General features: G+C 35.6%; 1 protein-coding gene across 1 annotated transcript; it reads right to left on the bottom strand.

Moving 5' to 3' along the window:
- LOC121428520 (coiled-coil domain-containing protein 105-like) lies at positions 1–9,645 on the bottom strand. Its single transcript, XM_041625205.1, has 5 exons — positions 9,017–9,645; positions 4,637–4,741; positions 3,871–4,329; positions 3,409–3,618; positions 1–2,878 (listed from the first exon to the last, which is right to left on the bottom strand). The coding sequence occupies exons 1-5, from the start codon at positions 9,413–9,415 to the stop codon at positions 2,696–2,698; spliced, it is 1,356 nt and encodes a 451-aa protein (XP_041481139.1). The 5' UTR covers positions 9,416–9,645; the 3' UTR covers positions 1–2,695.
- Between the last annotated feature and the right edge of the window lie 3,493 nt (positions 9,646–13,138).

The following is a 13,138-nucleotide window of genomic DNA, read 5'->3' as shown; positions in this document are numbered from 1 at the left end:
TGTGTTTTTACAGATTTTAATACCTCTATAATCACTGCACAGTACAATAATACCAATTATTGCAACATTTGTAGAAATTTGATAGCACAGTATGAAATGTAAATATTTGTAGGTTAACTTGATATGCAAGGTGGAAAAGATACTTCAATATTTTGTCGCTAATACTGAAAGATAAAGCAATCAAAATATTGATGTTGGCTGGTAGAAAAGCATCTTAAGACATAAATTAGCACTTGAACATAACCCAGACTTCCTTCTTGATCCAACATCTGTGGAGTGGTCAGTTAAATTGTGTTTTACTGAATTTGAGCAGAAACATTACTTTAAAAAATACCCAAACTTGTATTATTTGCTAAAAGTGACCCAATAATGATACTAATACTTGGTTCCTTGATGGTGCATAATAAGTTTCATCATCTTGGACAAATATAATTGTAATTGATTACATGGAATTATCATGATTATTACTTTTTTGCATCATGGATTTCTTGTAAAGAACATTTGCATCTATAGTTAAAATTAATAAATGGATGTACATGTAATATTCTTATGTTATTTTTTTCACTTTTTGCATAATTTCTAAATAAATATTGTTAGTTATTGATGTTAATAATATTCAATTTGCAAGAAAAGTCAATCTTCACTGCTGTGAGAATTTTTTCTCTCTACACAGGACATTCCAAGTCATTTAAGGGAAGCAATCAGACAAATAATCTGCAATCCACTTCATCCGAAAGTGGCCATATTTCACCTGCCTTGGGTCTGATAATTCACATTACAGTATATTCCATAAATACCATATTTCAAATTTGTTTGGAACATAACATTCTCCATACCCTCTCCCCACATGCATAATCAATATAGATAATTGATCTACATAATTCATGTTTAATACTTGATATATGTATATTTATTGGTACGATTGCATAGTTACAGATAGAGAAAGCACTCATTAATTCATCTCATGCATAGAATATAAATTTGTTTCATAGAATTATTACTGAATTTATAATACAGCGTAGCTTCTGAAGAAAGCAAAGAGACTGGACGGAAGAGAAAATTAGCACAAACCTCGTTGATTAACAGCATTGATGATGTACAATTGTGCATATTATTTACAAATATATAAGGCAGCTATACACAATAGATTTACTGTAGAATCAGTACAATAATATTTTCTACGATATAATCAGATAACAATCCTGACCTAGTCCGGAACCATTTCTCATCTAATAATTTTGCAAGGCACAGAGACGGAATTGGCATTTTCCCCCTAAATCTAGACTTATCTGAAGGCTTTGCGTCTCATACCCTCTCTCCTTCGGGTCAAATCTCACAAAAATAAAATACATGCATTTCTAGACTACATTGGCAATAATATGATTCATCGCATGAAAAAGTGATAAATAGCAATTATCCTAATAATCAAACAAGATATACATATGTAGGTACGTGTGATGTTTTCGCTTTCTCCCCATGGGTGTAACTAGTTAATTGATGATCATTTGCTTGACAACTCTGCCTCTGCTAGCTGAAAAAACAGCAACATTTTGTGCTGGACATAAATGGAATGCACCATTTACAGTAAATTTGAATTTGCATTAAAATCGTGAACATAAACAGCTTCTAGATTTATGAGTGCATGTAGTTTCAGAATCTTTATATAGCATTAATTTTGTGTCAAGACAGAAAAAAGCAAGTACATGGAGCTTATAAATAAAGCAAACATTGGAATTTGAGCACCCTTTTTTAAATAATGCCAAATTCTTTCAAGTTAAAGCCTCTTCCTTTACATTAACAAGGTGATCCCTCTTCTGTGCTTGGTCTATGAGTATGCTCCACCATTTTAGAAGTCAAAACTGTAAAAGAACCCACTATGATTATTTATATTTTCATTATTTTCAGATGTAAAAGTAAGCATGACGAGAACTGAGAAGATAACTCCACTTTACCATAAATGAAGACATTTGGAATGAGCTAACAACAGAGATGATGGGACAATCTACAAAGAGCTGCCATTTGAAACCTGTCCTTCCATTCAATAAAATTCCCATATACTCACTTCATACCATTCCATTCACAGCATATTTTGAACTAGAGTGAACAAATAAAACTTGGGTGCATTGCAGATATACAGTTCCCAGCTGATTAAGCCATCACACGTTCATTCCATTTTCATGCAAATTTATTCACAAATATCTTTATTTTTTATTCTATGATTCAATTAATGAGGTTGTATTACCACAACTACATACCTTGTTATTACATTTAATAACTGTTATTTATCGGATTGATTTATTATTTTATAATTAGACAGGTCTGCATTATTCAAACTGAAAATCCCAGCAATTGGAAATGTAGTATGCAATAAAATGTTAAATTATGGAAATGTCAATTTGGATTGGACTGGTGGTTAAGATTCATATACTAAGTGACAAGTAAATAAATAAAAAATAAAATGCATAAAAAATATTAGGAATAAACTGATGTCTGATTGGTCTATAAGAATCATTGTTTGCCAACCCTTGCACTATAATAACTAGCCCTTTATCAACATAATACCTAATGGGATAACATATTTCATCAGGTATTTTTTTCATTATTTTCAAAAGAATGGAGTAGACTATATTGCATTTTTTCTTCATTTTTCTGCAATCAAACATGCCTAATGGCAACACCTCGAAAAAAGAGGCAATCAAACGCTTCCCATCACCCATCTGTGGTTGGCGAGGCGACGTCGCATCCGTACGATCGAGGAGTCGACACTGGCACCGGCATGCTTGTGCCTAATATCGCCTTGGAGACGACCCTGTGCCATTTGAAGGAGACCAATATTACGGCTTGTCTTGAGTAGTGATTCGTCTAGGCCGGCAGCACCCTGAAGAATCGGTAGAAAAAAGCAAGGAAGAAATTGATATCAAATGCAACCTATCTTAGAGTTTTGTAGATCAAGGAGGGGGGAGGGTGCTTCTGTATTAAGTTTCTCACAGACCATCATTTAGGAATGTGCTTTGAGAGGGATGTTGTGTTGACATGTAATGATAAGAATCGGGGCCAGTGTTCGGTTGAGATATTAAAGGTTAATATGTGGCTGGATGGGCAAATTTTCTATCCATGGGACCAATGGTCGCACTGGAACAATGATCAGCTTTTACATACAAGCTGATTTCAAGTATGGTGTCTGTGTCAGAGTTGTAAGTCAGACTGCTGAACAGCGCATTGATTTTTGGATTTTAATGACAACATTTACTTTATTGACAGTGCAACTCTAGGTGAACTCCATCCAAACACAAGCTTCATTCAATGTTGGGAGTTGTGGTTGGTGCATGCTTTAACCCAAATACCGAAACCAGCTTCCAATATCACACTTTGAATCAGATCACCCATTGACATATCACACGTACTTACCCTGATAATATCTTGTGCTTCTGGTAGGTTGGTGCCTGGGTGTCGCTGGTATACCCGGACCAGAGGACGGGTTAGTTTCTCCCTGGTCTCCAAGTCAGACTGCATCTCAGGTCCAATGGTGTAGCCTAAGGCCTTTTCTGTAGAGTCATACCAACGCTGGGCACGGTGGATGGAATGACGGTTCTCACCAGCTGCTACAGTCAGATGTTGCTAAAATTGGAAAGAAAAAAAATGTTGAACGTTCAAAAGTTTGGATAGGCAAGGTAGTACTTTCAATAATGACGATCAAAGCAGGACATTAATGTAAGATTGGAAATAAAGTATATCCCGAGGTCCGAGTTGTCCCGACCCCATATCAATGTATCTTATTTCATTCTCTTGAAAGTATATGACGGTGTGACAAACATTGATAAAACAAAAGAATTCAAGGTAAGTATTTTATTGAATGATAAACCAATGTACCTTCAGTGTGACAGTCTCAGCAACCTTCTGATTAAGACTATCATTAACAGCTCTGTGTGCAGCCTGCTGCAACTGCTGAGTATTCTCAATGGCATCACGGATTTCCTTGCGGAGGACTTGTGAGCGCTGGCGTGCTTCCCTGGCCTGAGCGATGGCAGCTGCTGCTTCTGGGGTGAACGGGCCTAGGGGATCTGGAGGGGGTGTGTTGGAGCCATTTCGTTCCTCTCCATCAGGAGGCAACGATCCAGTACCAAGCAACTCCGAAACATTCAGGTTGATCTGACGAGTGTAGCCTGTGCCATTGCCACCAAAGGTCATGGTCTTCTCTTGACGGGAGATGCGTCCACTGTTGCGAGAAGCACGCCCATTGACGGAGGAGACGGCATGGCACAGTAGGTCTAGGACCCTGTTTCTTTCTTGGATGACAGCGCTAAGTCGCTTCCTGCACTGATCTAAGACCTGAAAGAAAATATATATATATCACTATGTAAACATCGTTTTCAAATATTTTGCTAAGAAAAACATTTCCAAACTTTTAAATTAAATAAAAAATTGTTGTGCCACTATTTGCAATGGCTGAGATTAAGTGCAAAATAATAGATGCAAATAGTTGTTCAACCAACTATGAAATCAGCTTAAATAATTCAGAATTCTGAACTATGCCACTCCTAAATTAATAATAACCCTAAAAGATTCCAGAAGAGAAGGGTTTCACAAATATATTTACAAATGAATAAAAATGATTCATTAAAGATACACCACATACCTGAAGTTGTTTCTGAACTGAGCGTAGTTGCAATTCTAGAGCCTTTTTAAGTTGATGGAGATGTCGGAATTCTTTCTCCACTACGTCATCTGCACCATCTCTTCCCTATAAAATTTAAATTGAGACAAAAAAGGAAAAAATAGACAAATATCTATTAATGATTTTTTCTTAAAAATATTATGAAAGGAGAAAGTTTATAACAAATATGCTAAGCAGGGTTGGCGGATTTAAATCACGTTGATTTAAATCGTGATTTAAATCGCGATTTAAATCACCATGATTTTTTTTTAAAAATCATTGATTTAAATCACTTCCATTGAAACATGTACAAATCATGGACAAAGTATTTGTTCAATGCAGTTTTAATTCTTCAAGTCAACTGAAAAACTTTGAATTAACTTTATATCAATAAAAGATCAACAAAGTCTTCATATCTACTTAAAACAAATTAAAATCAAATTAATAAAATCAGGTAATTCCTTAAAAACTACAGATGTATGTTGTCAATAGGTACTCATTTTTTGTAAATTATGTCGAGTTTTTCTTCTGAAATTTTACATTCTTTGTCAGTTATTATTAGTCAATTTCTTTCTTAACGTAAAGTTTTCACATAATCCAAAGACTTTTCAGAGAGCAGTTTGTAAAAAAAAAATATAATACATAAAAGTCGATGAGAAAAGGTTTGTTGGCAGTTTTCCAGTTTTGATCCTTCGCCTACACATAACTACTTCTGTCATGTAAAATAAAAAATGATACCTGCATGTAATCAACATATTTAACATGCCTCTTATTTCGTATTGTTACATTTATCATACATTTGATGTTTTGAATAACATAATTATAAAAATCACATTAACATAATGTAGTACAGTCATAATTTGACTGTTGAGAAAAGCTTTCTCTTATAAACCTTTTAAGTCACTGCAGCCCATTTTATGTTCAGTGCTACAAATAATGGAAGTTTTGTATCTGCATGTAATAATGGAAAGAGCTCTATAACAACAATTTGCAAAACTCAGAATAAACATTTAACACTGTATTTTAACGTTAAGATGCAGGTACTTCAGTTACAATCATTGGCAGTTGTAAGCTGTGTCTCATTTAAAATAAAATACTTCTTTTTGTAATACATATGTTGTAATTTAAGCAGTTTTGCAGTTTTTATCCTTTAAGTTAAAAGTAGATTTTTTTTTCATACTTCATGGATCAAACAGATTTTTTTGTAGAGAATATGGGAATAAAAATTGTAGATTAATGTAAAAAAATCACAGTAACAGAATGTAGTATAGTCACCCTTTGACTAAGCTATCTCCTATATTGTTCTCCAAAACTGAGAGTTTTGCATAGATCTATATCTGTAGCAAGAGAAGAGCTTTTTATCAAAAAGATCCTTAACATATACAGTTGTAGTCTCTCTTTGACTATTGTAAAGCTGTGACTAATTGAAAAAAATCATTGATGAGAAATATTTCTCTTACAATATACATGAATACTAGTAATTGGCAAAGGGTTTGTTGGCAGTTTTGATAAGGGATTTTTTCTTTTGGATTTTTTTAAAATATTTGAATGAAAAATCCCAGAGGGGAATTTTCTCTACTCACTGGGAATTCCCTATGGAATATTCCTTCATAGGCCTATGTATGATAGAATTAAGTTCAGATACATGATTCCTCAAATTTATTTTTAATTGTCCTTTTTTACTGGATTTTAATTACAAAATATGTGGTTAAGAACAATATTAGGGGTGAAATGTATAACATCAATATTGATGTCATTGTAAGAGTAAGGGGGGGGGATAATTACCCTTTTTTTCGAAGGAACTTTAAAAAAATCAAAAAAATCTGATTTAAATCAAAAAAATCTGATTTAAATCAAATAAATCCGATTTTTTTTATTTTTTAAAAAAAATCAAAAAAATCGCCAACCCTGATGCTAAGGGGGAAACACATGCAAAGCCATTTTGTGTGGTCTTTGCTCGAGAATTAGTAATCTACTGTGGATAAATCCATGTTTTCGGACATCTTTATGTAAATCAGTAATAAGACAGGTAAGTTAACTCAAAGTTTTCTCAAAAGAAAAAAAGACATATTGCAAAAAGAAATGTTCATACAAATGTATGTGCACTAGTGTGAAACTACAGAATTGTAAACATTCTTTTTACAAAGAAGTAATCAGTACAGTATATACTTATATACCATCCTTTACTGCACATGTTTTCACTGTTACTGGCTTGTCCATGCTAATCACTAAATGTCCAATTAGCAACTACACAAGTTACTTAGAGGTTGCCATGCCAAAGACCCATGTCTATTTGCTTTTCTTTGGGTAACAGAATGCAAGCCAACTCCTTTGTTTATTTAAAAAGAAACCCCATGAAGTCATTATAACGGAACAAACAATAGGGAGTTGGTACACCAAGAAAAGTTCTCCTTACACGCTTCGGGTCCAAACAATGGGCAAGCTTTTTGCATACAATTACTATGTAACCAAAGGTAGTTTTACCCCCAAAAAAATATTTAAGAAAAAATAGGTAATTTGAAGAAGAAGTCCAGTAAGAAATTCAGATACAGAGTCCTCCCAGTAATGATGTATCATAAATGGGGTGTGTGAGCTGGGAGTTCAGATTACAACCTATTTGAGTGTCTAGACAAATTTAAATCTGGGAGCAATTTCACAGAGAGGTTTGTCAGTGAAAGTCACCGACAAATTTGCTCCCAAGCAATCATATACAGTGTACATGAATTCTCAGTAGCTCAGGGCACTCAAATTATTTTTTGATGGGGGCGTGCCTCACGAAACTCTGAAATGGGGGTCTAAGGAACTGACGAATAGGGTAAAATACAGGGTCTTGGGAACTTAATATATACCGAGCGGTGTGAAAAACAGGGTCTACGGAATGGGATCGCGGCACTGCAAATACGTTGCACCATAGCGCTGTGCATGCACTCGCCATGCGTAGAGCGGCTGCTAGTTACATGTATTATGTAGGGAGTTGCGAAGACATATGTGCATCTCTCGCATGCGTTGCTTCGGCTGGACGATTTTGGTAGGGCTGGAGAACTGAGATGTCTCGTAACGGGGGTCTTGCAAGCAGGGCTGGGCGGCTTCTGAACTGAACTTTGTCATTCGGAGTATCTAGAGGACTGAAAATTGGGTCTGAAAAGGGGGGTCATCAAAGCGGCACCACCAATATATGTGAGTGCCCCCTCCGAGCTTATACATTGTAACATCTGTCACGGTGTCAGTTAAATCCTATTTACAAGTCTCCATATGAAATACTCCAGTGGATGTATTCATTGCCAATTTCAAGAACTTTTCAAGCAATGTTTGATCAAGATTTGAGAAACACACAAGTATAGAGCATGCATCAATTATCTACTTGTGAAAACCAAATGCACATTTATTTTATTTGTTTTTATCAAAAACACTAAAGACAAAACCATATCAAATTTATATTGTACTTTCTTTTTTTTAACTGATTTGTTTTTAAATGTCAGGTAGAATGCTTTAAATTCTTTTTTTTTATGAATTTCAGGCAATTGGGGTTGGGTTATAGGTCAGGTAAAATGCTGCCGTATTGCTACAACCCCCCCCCCCCCCTCTTGTCATGGATTGCCAAAGTCAATATTTTGTATTACTATACATAAAAGAGTTCTATTCTGCAAAAATATAAGCATGCAGATAGTTAGGATTTTTTTTTATATTGAAGGGGGGGGGGGTCTAATAGGCCTATAGTATAAATGAAAAAATATATTAACTGAGGGTGATAGTGACTTAGATCTAGGCCTACTTTTTTTACATTCATTTCTAAATAAAATGAACGTTGCTTGCAAAATAAAATGCAAAGTCCTTAAAATTGCTGACTTGTCCAGTTATCAAAATGAACTGGATTTACCAGAACAAGACCACATTTTTAAGAGGTCAATAGATTTAAAGTTTTGTCAACAATTAAAAATCCATATACTTAGTACACATACATGTAACTTCAAAATTTACTATCAGTATTAGTGAATTTAGAACCATCTTGAAACAGAGCGAATCCGTAAACTGTGATGTTTTTAACTTAGACGTCTGGACGACATCATTTATTTGTTATTACATCCCAGTACCTGATCAACAGGTAATCAATCCCTTATTGACTGCAACTTATTGCTAACCTCCGAAGAGTGGAAGATCAAAACAGAGAGAGATTAGATAACAGAGACTACATTAGCTACAGATGAAACGAAAAATATTGGAACTCATTTCGCCTCGAACTTGGCACTAGAGTCTCTACTTATGATGTACAGTAGTTACAAAAAAGGAAGGTTAATTTAGACCTCTATTAGGCCAAGTTATTTTTAAAACAACAGGCCTACGTTCTTAATTATAATAGATTACCCTTTCTCTTGATGGTCGTGTGCTTCTGATTTCTGTGCTCATCTTATTGAGTGCAATGTCTTTTCGAATGTGTTCCAGTTTCTTTTCCAGCGCCTCCTTCCCGCGTAATAAACTTTTGACTTCTTCATTGGTTTCAAGAAAACTGTCCCGGAGTTTGACAAGTGATATTCTGCATTCCCTGACATACTGGTGAACGACTGTATTACTTTGCTGAGCACAATTATCTCGAAGGGATGGCAAGGCATCGAAAGAACGTCCGGCTTCTTGGCCCGTGTCTGTTTTTTCCACAGCCGCTTGTGAAATTTTAATCTCATTCACCGTAGCATCGCTCCAGCTCTGTGGGCCGACCGTCGCCGTGGCAAGGGGCATTTGGGTACGGGTGCGTGTGGACATCATCATCTTGAAAAATGCGTGTATTTACACCTCCATTTCATTAACAAATATTCCTTTAAATGCACCAAATATCCAGCTGTTTGACGATGATATTCTCTTTTTTCTGATGATGGGTTGTCGCGGGAGTGGGTGTTCTTCTCCCGCGTGTATAGGTCGCTAGAACAATAACAGTGCTTGGTTGCGTGAACACACGGGATGGTCAATAGCAGCCGGCGTCTGTTGCTAGATTGTGTTGTCATGGGATCCCCTCGAACCGGTTATGCGTGTCCGATGTCAATAGAAAACGTCACTGGAGTCTTTTGAGAGCGCTATAGTGATTGGTGTACTGACAAGTTCTTGCAACAGGTGCACTGTCGCCCCGCCCCTCAAATCCTAAATTACCTCTGTTTTGGTTATTAACTGTTCAATCACACATAATTCATAATTCCTCAAGATATTGAATAGTCAACCTTGATTACAATCATGGATATTCAATCCATCATGATTGTAACGAGGATGTACATGTAAAACAATAACAACATGAAAAAATGATTGAGAAACATTCGAGTCATGTGAATAGCAGCTATAAAGTATAATCAAAGTCCGAAGGTCGTAAAGACAGGCAAAGATACTTTGCGAACTAAATAAGTAGTTAGTAAAATATTTGTGTATTTATGGAAATTTTGAACATTAATATGTGAATGAATATACTAAATCAACAAATTGAAGAAAAAAATGTTGAATCAATGTTTTAAAATAAGAAAGGAAGAGATGAATGGAATATGTATTAGAAAGAAAGTAGTTCCGGAATAAAATTAGAAAAATTTGAATCTTTGTAGAGACATGAAAAACAAATGAAAAAACTTACGAACGAACGCAAAACAAGAATAGATGAATGTATACAAAAAAAATAATGAAAATAGAACAAAATATGAGAAAGAAGAAGAAAAAGAAAGGAAAGAAGAAATGGAAACATCGACGATGAATAAAAAGATGCGACACAATGATTTGTTTAACAACGATATATTTCGATGATATTAAGAAATAATGAGAAGAACAGTAGGTCCTCTTAGTAACCTCTTGAGGACTAGCAAGACAAATCCTAATGAACAAATCAAAGAACAAGAAAAAAAATGCTCATCAGCATTGCCGGAATCACTTTCCCGCCTAAAATGTTGACAACTAAAAAAAGTGGGAGGGGGGAGAAAAAAAATTTAGAGGAAGAAGAGGTCGAAAACGCCATTAAAATTCTGACTCCCCCAAGAATCATTATCAAAATTGTGTTGGGGGGGGGACTTTACCCCCAGTATTGTGTGCCAGTGGGAGGCCCTGTGAGGAATGTTCTTATGATTTTCCAATAGTGATAGAAGTGGGGAAAAGAGGAGAAGAAAAATTAAAAGAAAGGGAATAGGAGTGAAAAGAAGAGGCATTCTTTGTATAACTCCATGAATCCATGAGACCCTACAATTCAATTGAGAAATTGCGTATCTAAAGGTTAAGTCCATCCCATGTTGATTTGAATAAATAGAGAAATATAGCATGATAAATTTCATCAAAACATATAAAATATGAAAGCTATGGCATTTAAAGTTTCGCTCATTTTTCACAAAACAGATATATGCACAACTCAGTGGCTTGCAAATGAGTCAGTCGATGATGTCTATCACTCACTATTGTTTTTATTGTTTGAATTATACAATATTTCATTTTATTTACAATAAGGACCAACTTAACTGAAACATATTCCGAAACATATAGTATAAAACAATGCTAGTTCCACATGTACAGGGAGGAATAAATCGTTGTTTCACTTGACAATGAGGAGAAAATTAGAATATTTCATATAATAAAATACAAAAAATATAGTGAGTGGATGATGTCATCATGCAGTCTCGTTTGCCTACTGACCAGGATGTGCATAAAACTGTTTTGTGAAATTTCCTTTCTTTTTTTTCATACGATTTTGATGAAATTTTCAGTGCTACGCTTGTTGGATTTTTTTTCTTTATGTTCAAACCAACTTTTTCTTGGAGTAGGCTTAGCTAAACCCCCAATCCCCAGTCCTCGCCGCTAGTTTACGTTCATCGAGTCCAGACAAGCTGAAGTTATCGCCTGTTTTCGCACGGTCTTCACGCCCTATTGCCCTCGGTTCACCGCTCCGCCTCACAGCATACAGTATACAGGTATATACGGTACATGTATACTCGAGAAAACCGAGAAACCGAGATCTCATCATACATAGATATTGTAATACTTATAAAGAAGATGAATTTACAACAATTAAATAAGAATAAAATAAAAATAAATCGTATAGTGACAAAACTAGGAAAACGTCTTTGCCATCCTCCCACTCAAGGAGTTGAAATTTATCTAGAGAATAAATCTCGTTGCTGGATATCGTAATTATTTGACGATCGCCTCTGACTAGTATTACAATGAATGAATTAGTGCCAATCCTGTCAGTGCAAACAGTACTAGTGATCACTGCAGTGATTAAGAGAAAATAGGTTGCTGCTGTTTTTATTGATAATGATGATGACGATGAATGATGATGATATGATGATTATGCCAGATGATGGCGGTGATGGTGGCGATGAATTTGATGATTATGATGATGATGATGATGATGCCAGATGATGGTGGTAATGGACACTGGTGGTGACGATGAATATGATGAATTAATAATGACGACGACCAGTAGTGTACCGAGGATTTTCCAAGGGGGGGGGCAATTTCGTCCGCTAAAAAAAGGGTCTTCAACCGCAAATAAAGGACATATCGTACCAGAAAAATAATTGACAAGCAAAAAAAAAAAGTTCTTCAAGTTCAAAGGAGGAGGCCACTTGTGGCTCGTCAGGGATCAGTTGTGACTCGTCATGGGGGGGGGGGCAGTCTGCCCCCCCCTTAGGTACGCTAGTGACGACGACGATGATGATGATGCCGATGATAGTGGTGATGGTGACGATGAATATGAGTAATAATGACGACGACGACGATGATGGTAATGATGATGATCTTAATGCCAGATGATGGTGGTGGTACATGCATGGAGGTGGTGATGATGGTGACGATAAATAGGACGGTGATGATCGATGAATTGATAATGACGCCGATTATGATGATGATGATACTATGATTATTGTGATGATGATTGTGGTGAATTGATCTATAGTATTATGATTATAATGACTACGATGGTGATGGATAATGTAATGATACTGATCAAATAATATTGATGATAATGGCGCTATAATTATGGTAATGATTGATATTAATTTTCAAGATGATGGAATCGGCGGTGATGCTCCTGGTACTGACGTTACTTGTAATGATGATGACATATCCATTTGGGTATATAAGCAGGTGGTCCAATTAACAGACTGCCAAACATATCATGGCTCGTCGTAAGCAAACTTGGTCTATCTTGTTTTGGTCTCATTACTGTTTGATCCTAGGCTTGGTCTAAGCCTAATACCCGCATGATCCCATTCCACTTCATCTACTTAGGCCTATTATTTTGTACTTTGTCAAATGAAAATTTGGTTAATCATAAATAATTCGCTTATTCATAATAAATGTATACTAATTTTGTTTGAAAATGTGGACATTGGAAGGGATTGGAAGAAGCCTTAGGCCTATAATACCTGAAATAAGACAAAATACTATATACTCATTGGTGTTTGAAAAAGTGGACATTAAGAAGCCTTACTTGAAAGAAGATAAAATATAGACTTAGACCGAACTTGGGTT

Source organism: Lytechinus variegatus, chromosome 15 (assembly GCF_018143015.1).
Source record: "Lytechinus variegatus isolate NC3 chromosome 15, Lvar_3.0, whole genome shotgun sequence".
NCBI lineage: Eukaryota > Metazoa > Echinodermata > Echinoidea > Temnopleuroida > Toxopneustidae > Lytechinus > Lytechinus variegatus.
Note: the sequence above shows the minus strand (reverse complement) of the source record. Positions and strands in the feature narration are given on the sequence as shown.

Excerpts from the sequence above, each read along its gene's own strand:
- LOC121428520 (XM_041625205.1), bottom strand. The coding sequence starts at position 9,415 with ATGATGATGTCCACACGCACCCGTACCCAAATGCCCCTTGCCACGGCG. Across the intron at positions 3,619-3,870 it reads CTGAGACTGTCACACTGAAG|CAACATCTGACTGTAGCAGC; the intron begins GTACATTGGTTT and ends TTCCAATTTTAG. Across the intron at positions 2,879-3,408 it reads AAGCACAAGATATTATCAGG|GGTGCTGCCGGCCTAGACGA; the intron begins GTAAGTACGTGT and ends CCGATTCTTCAG.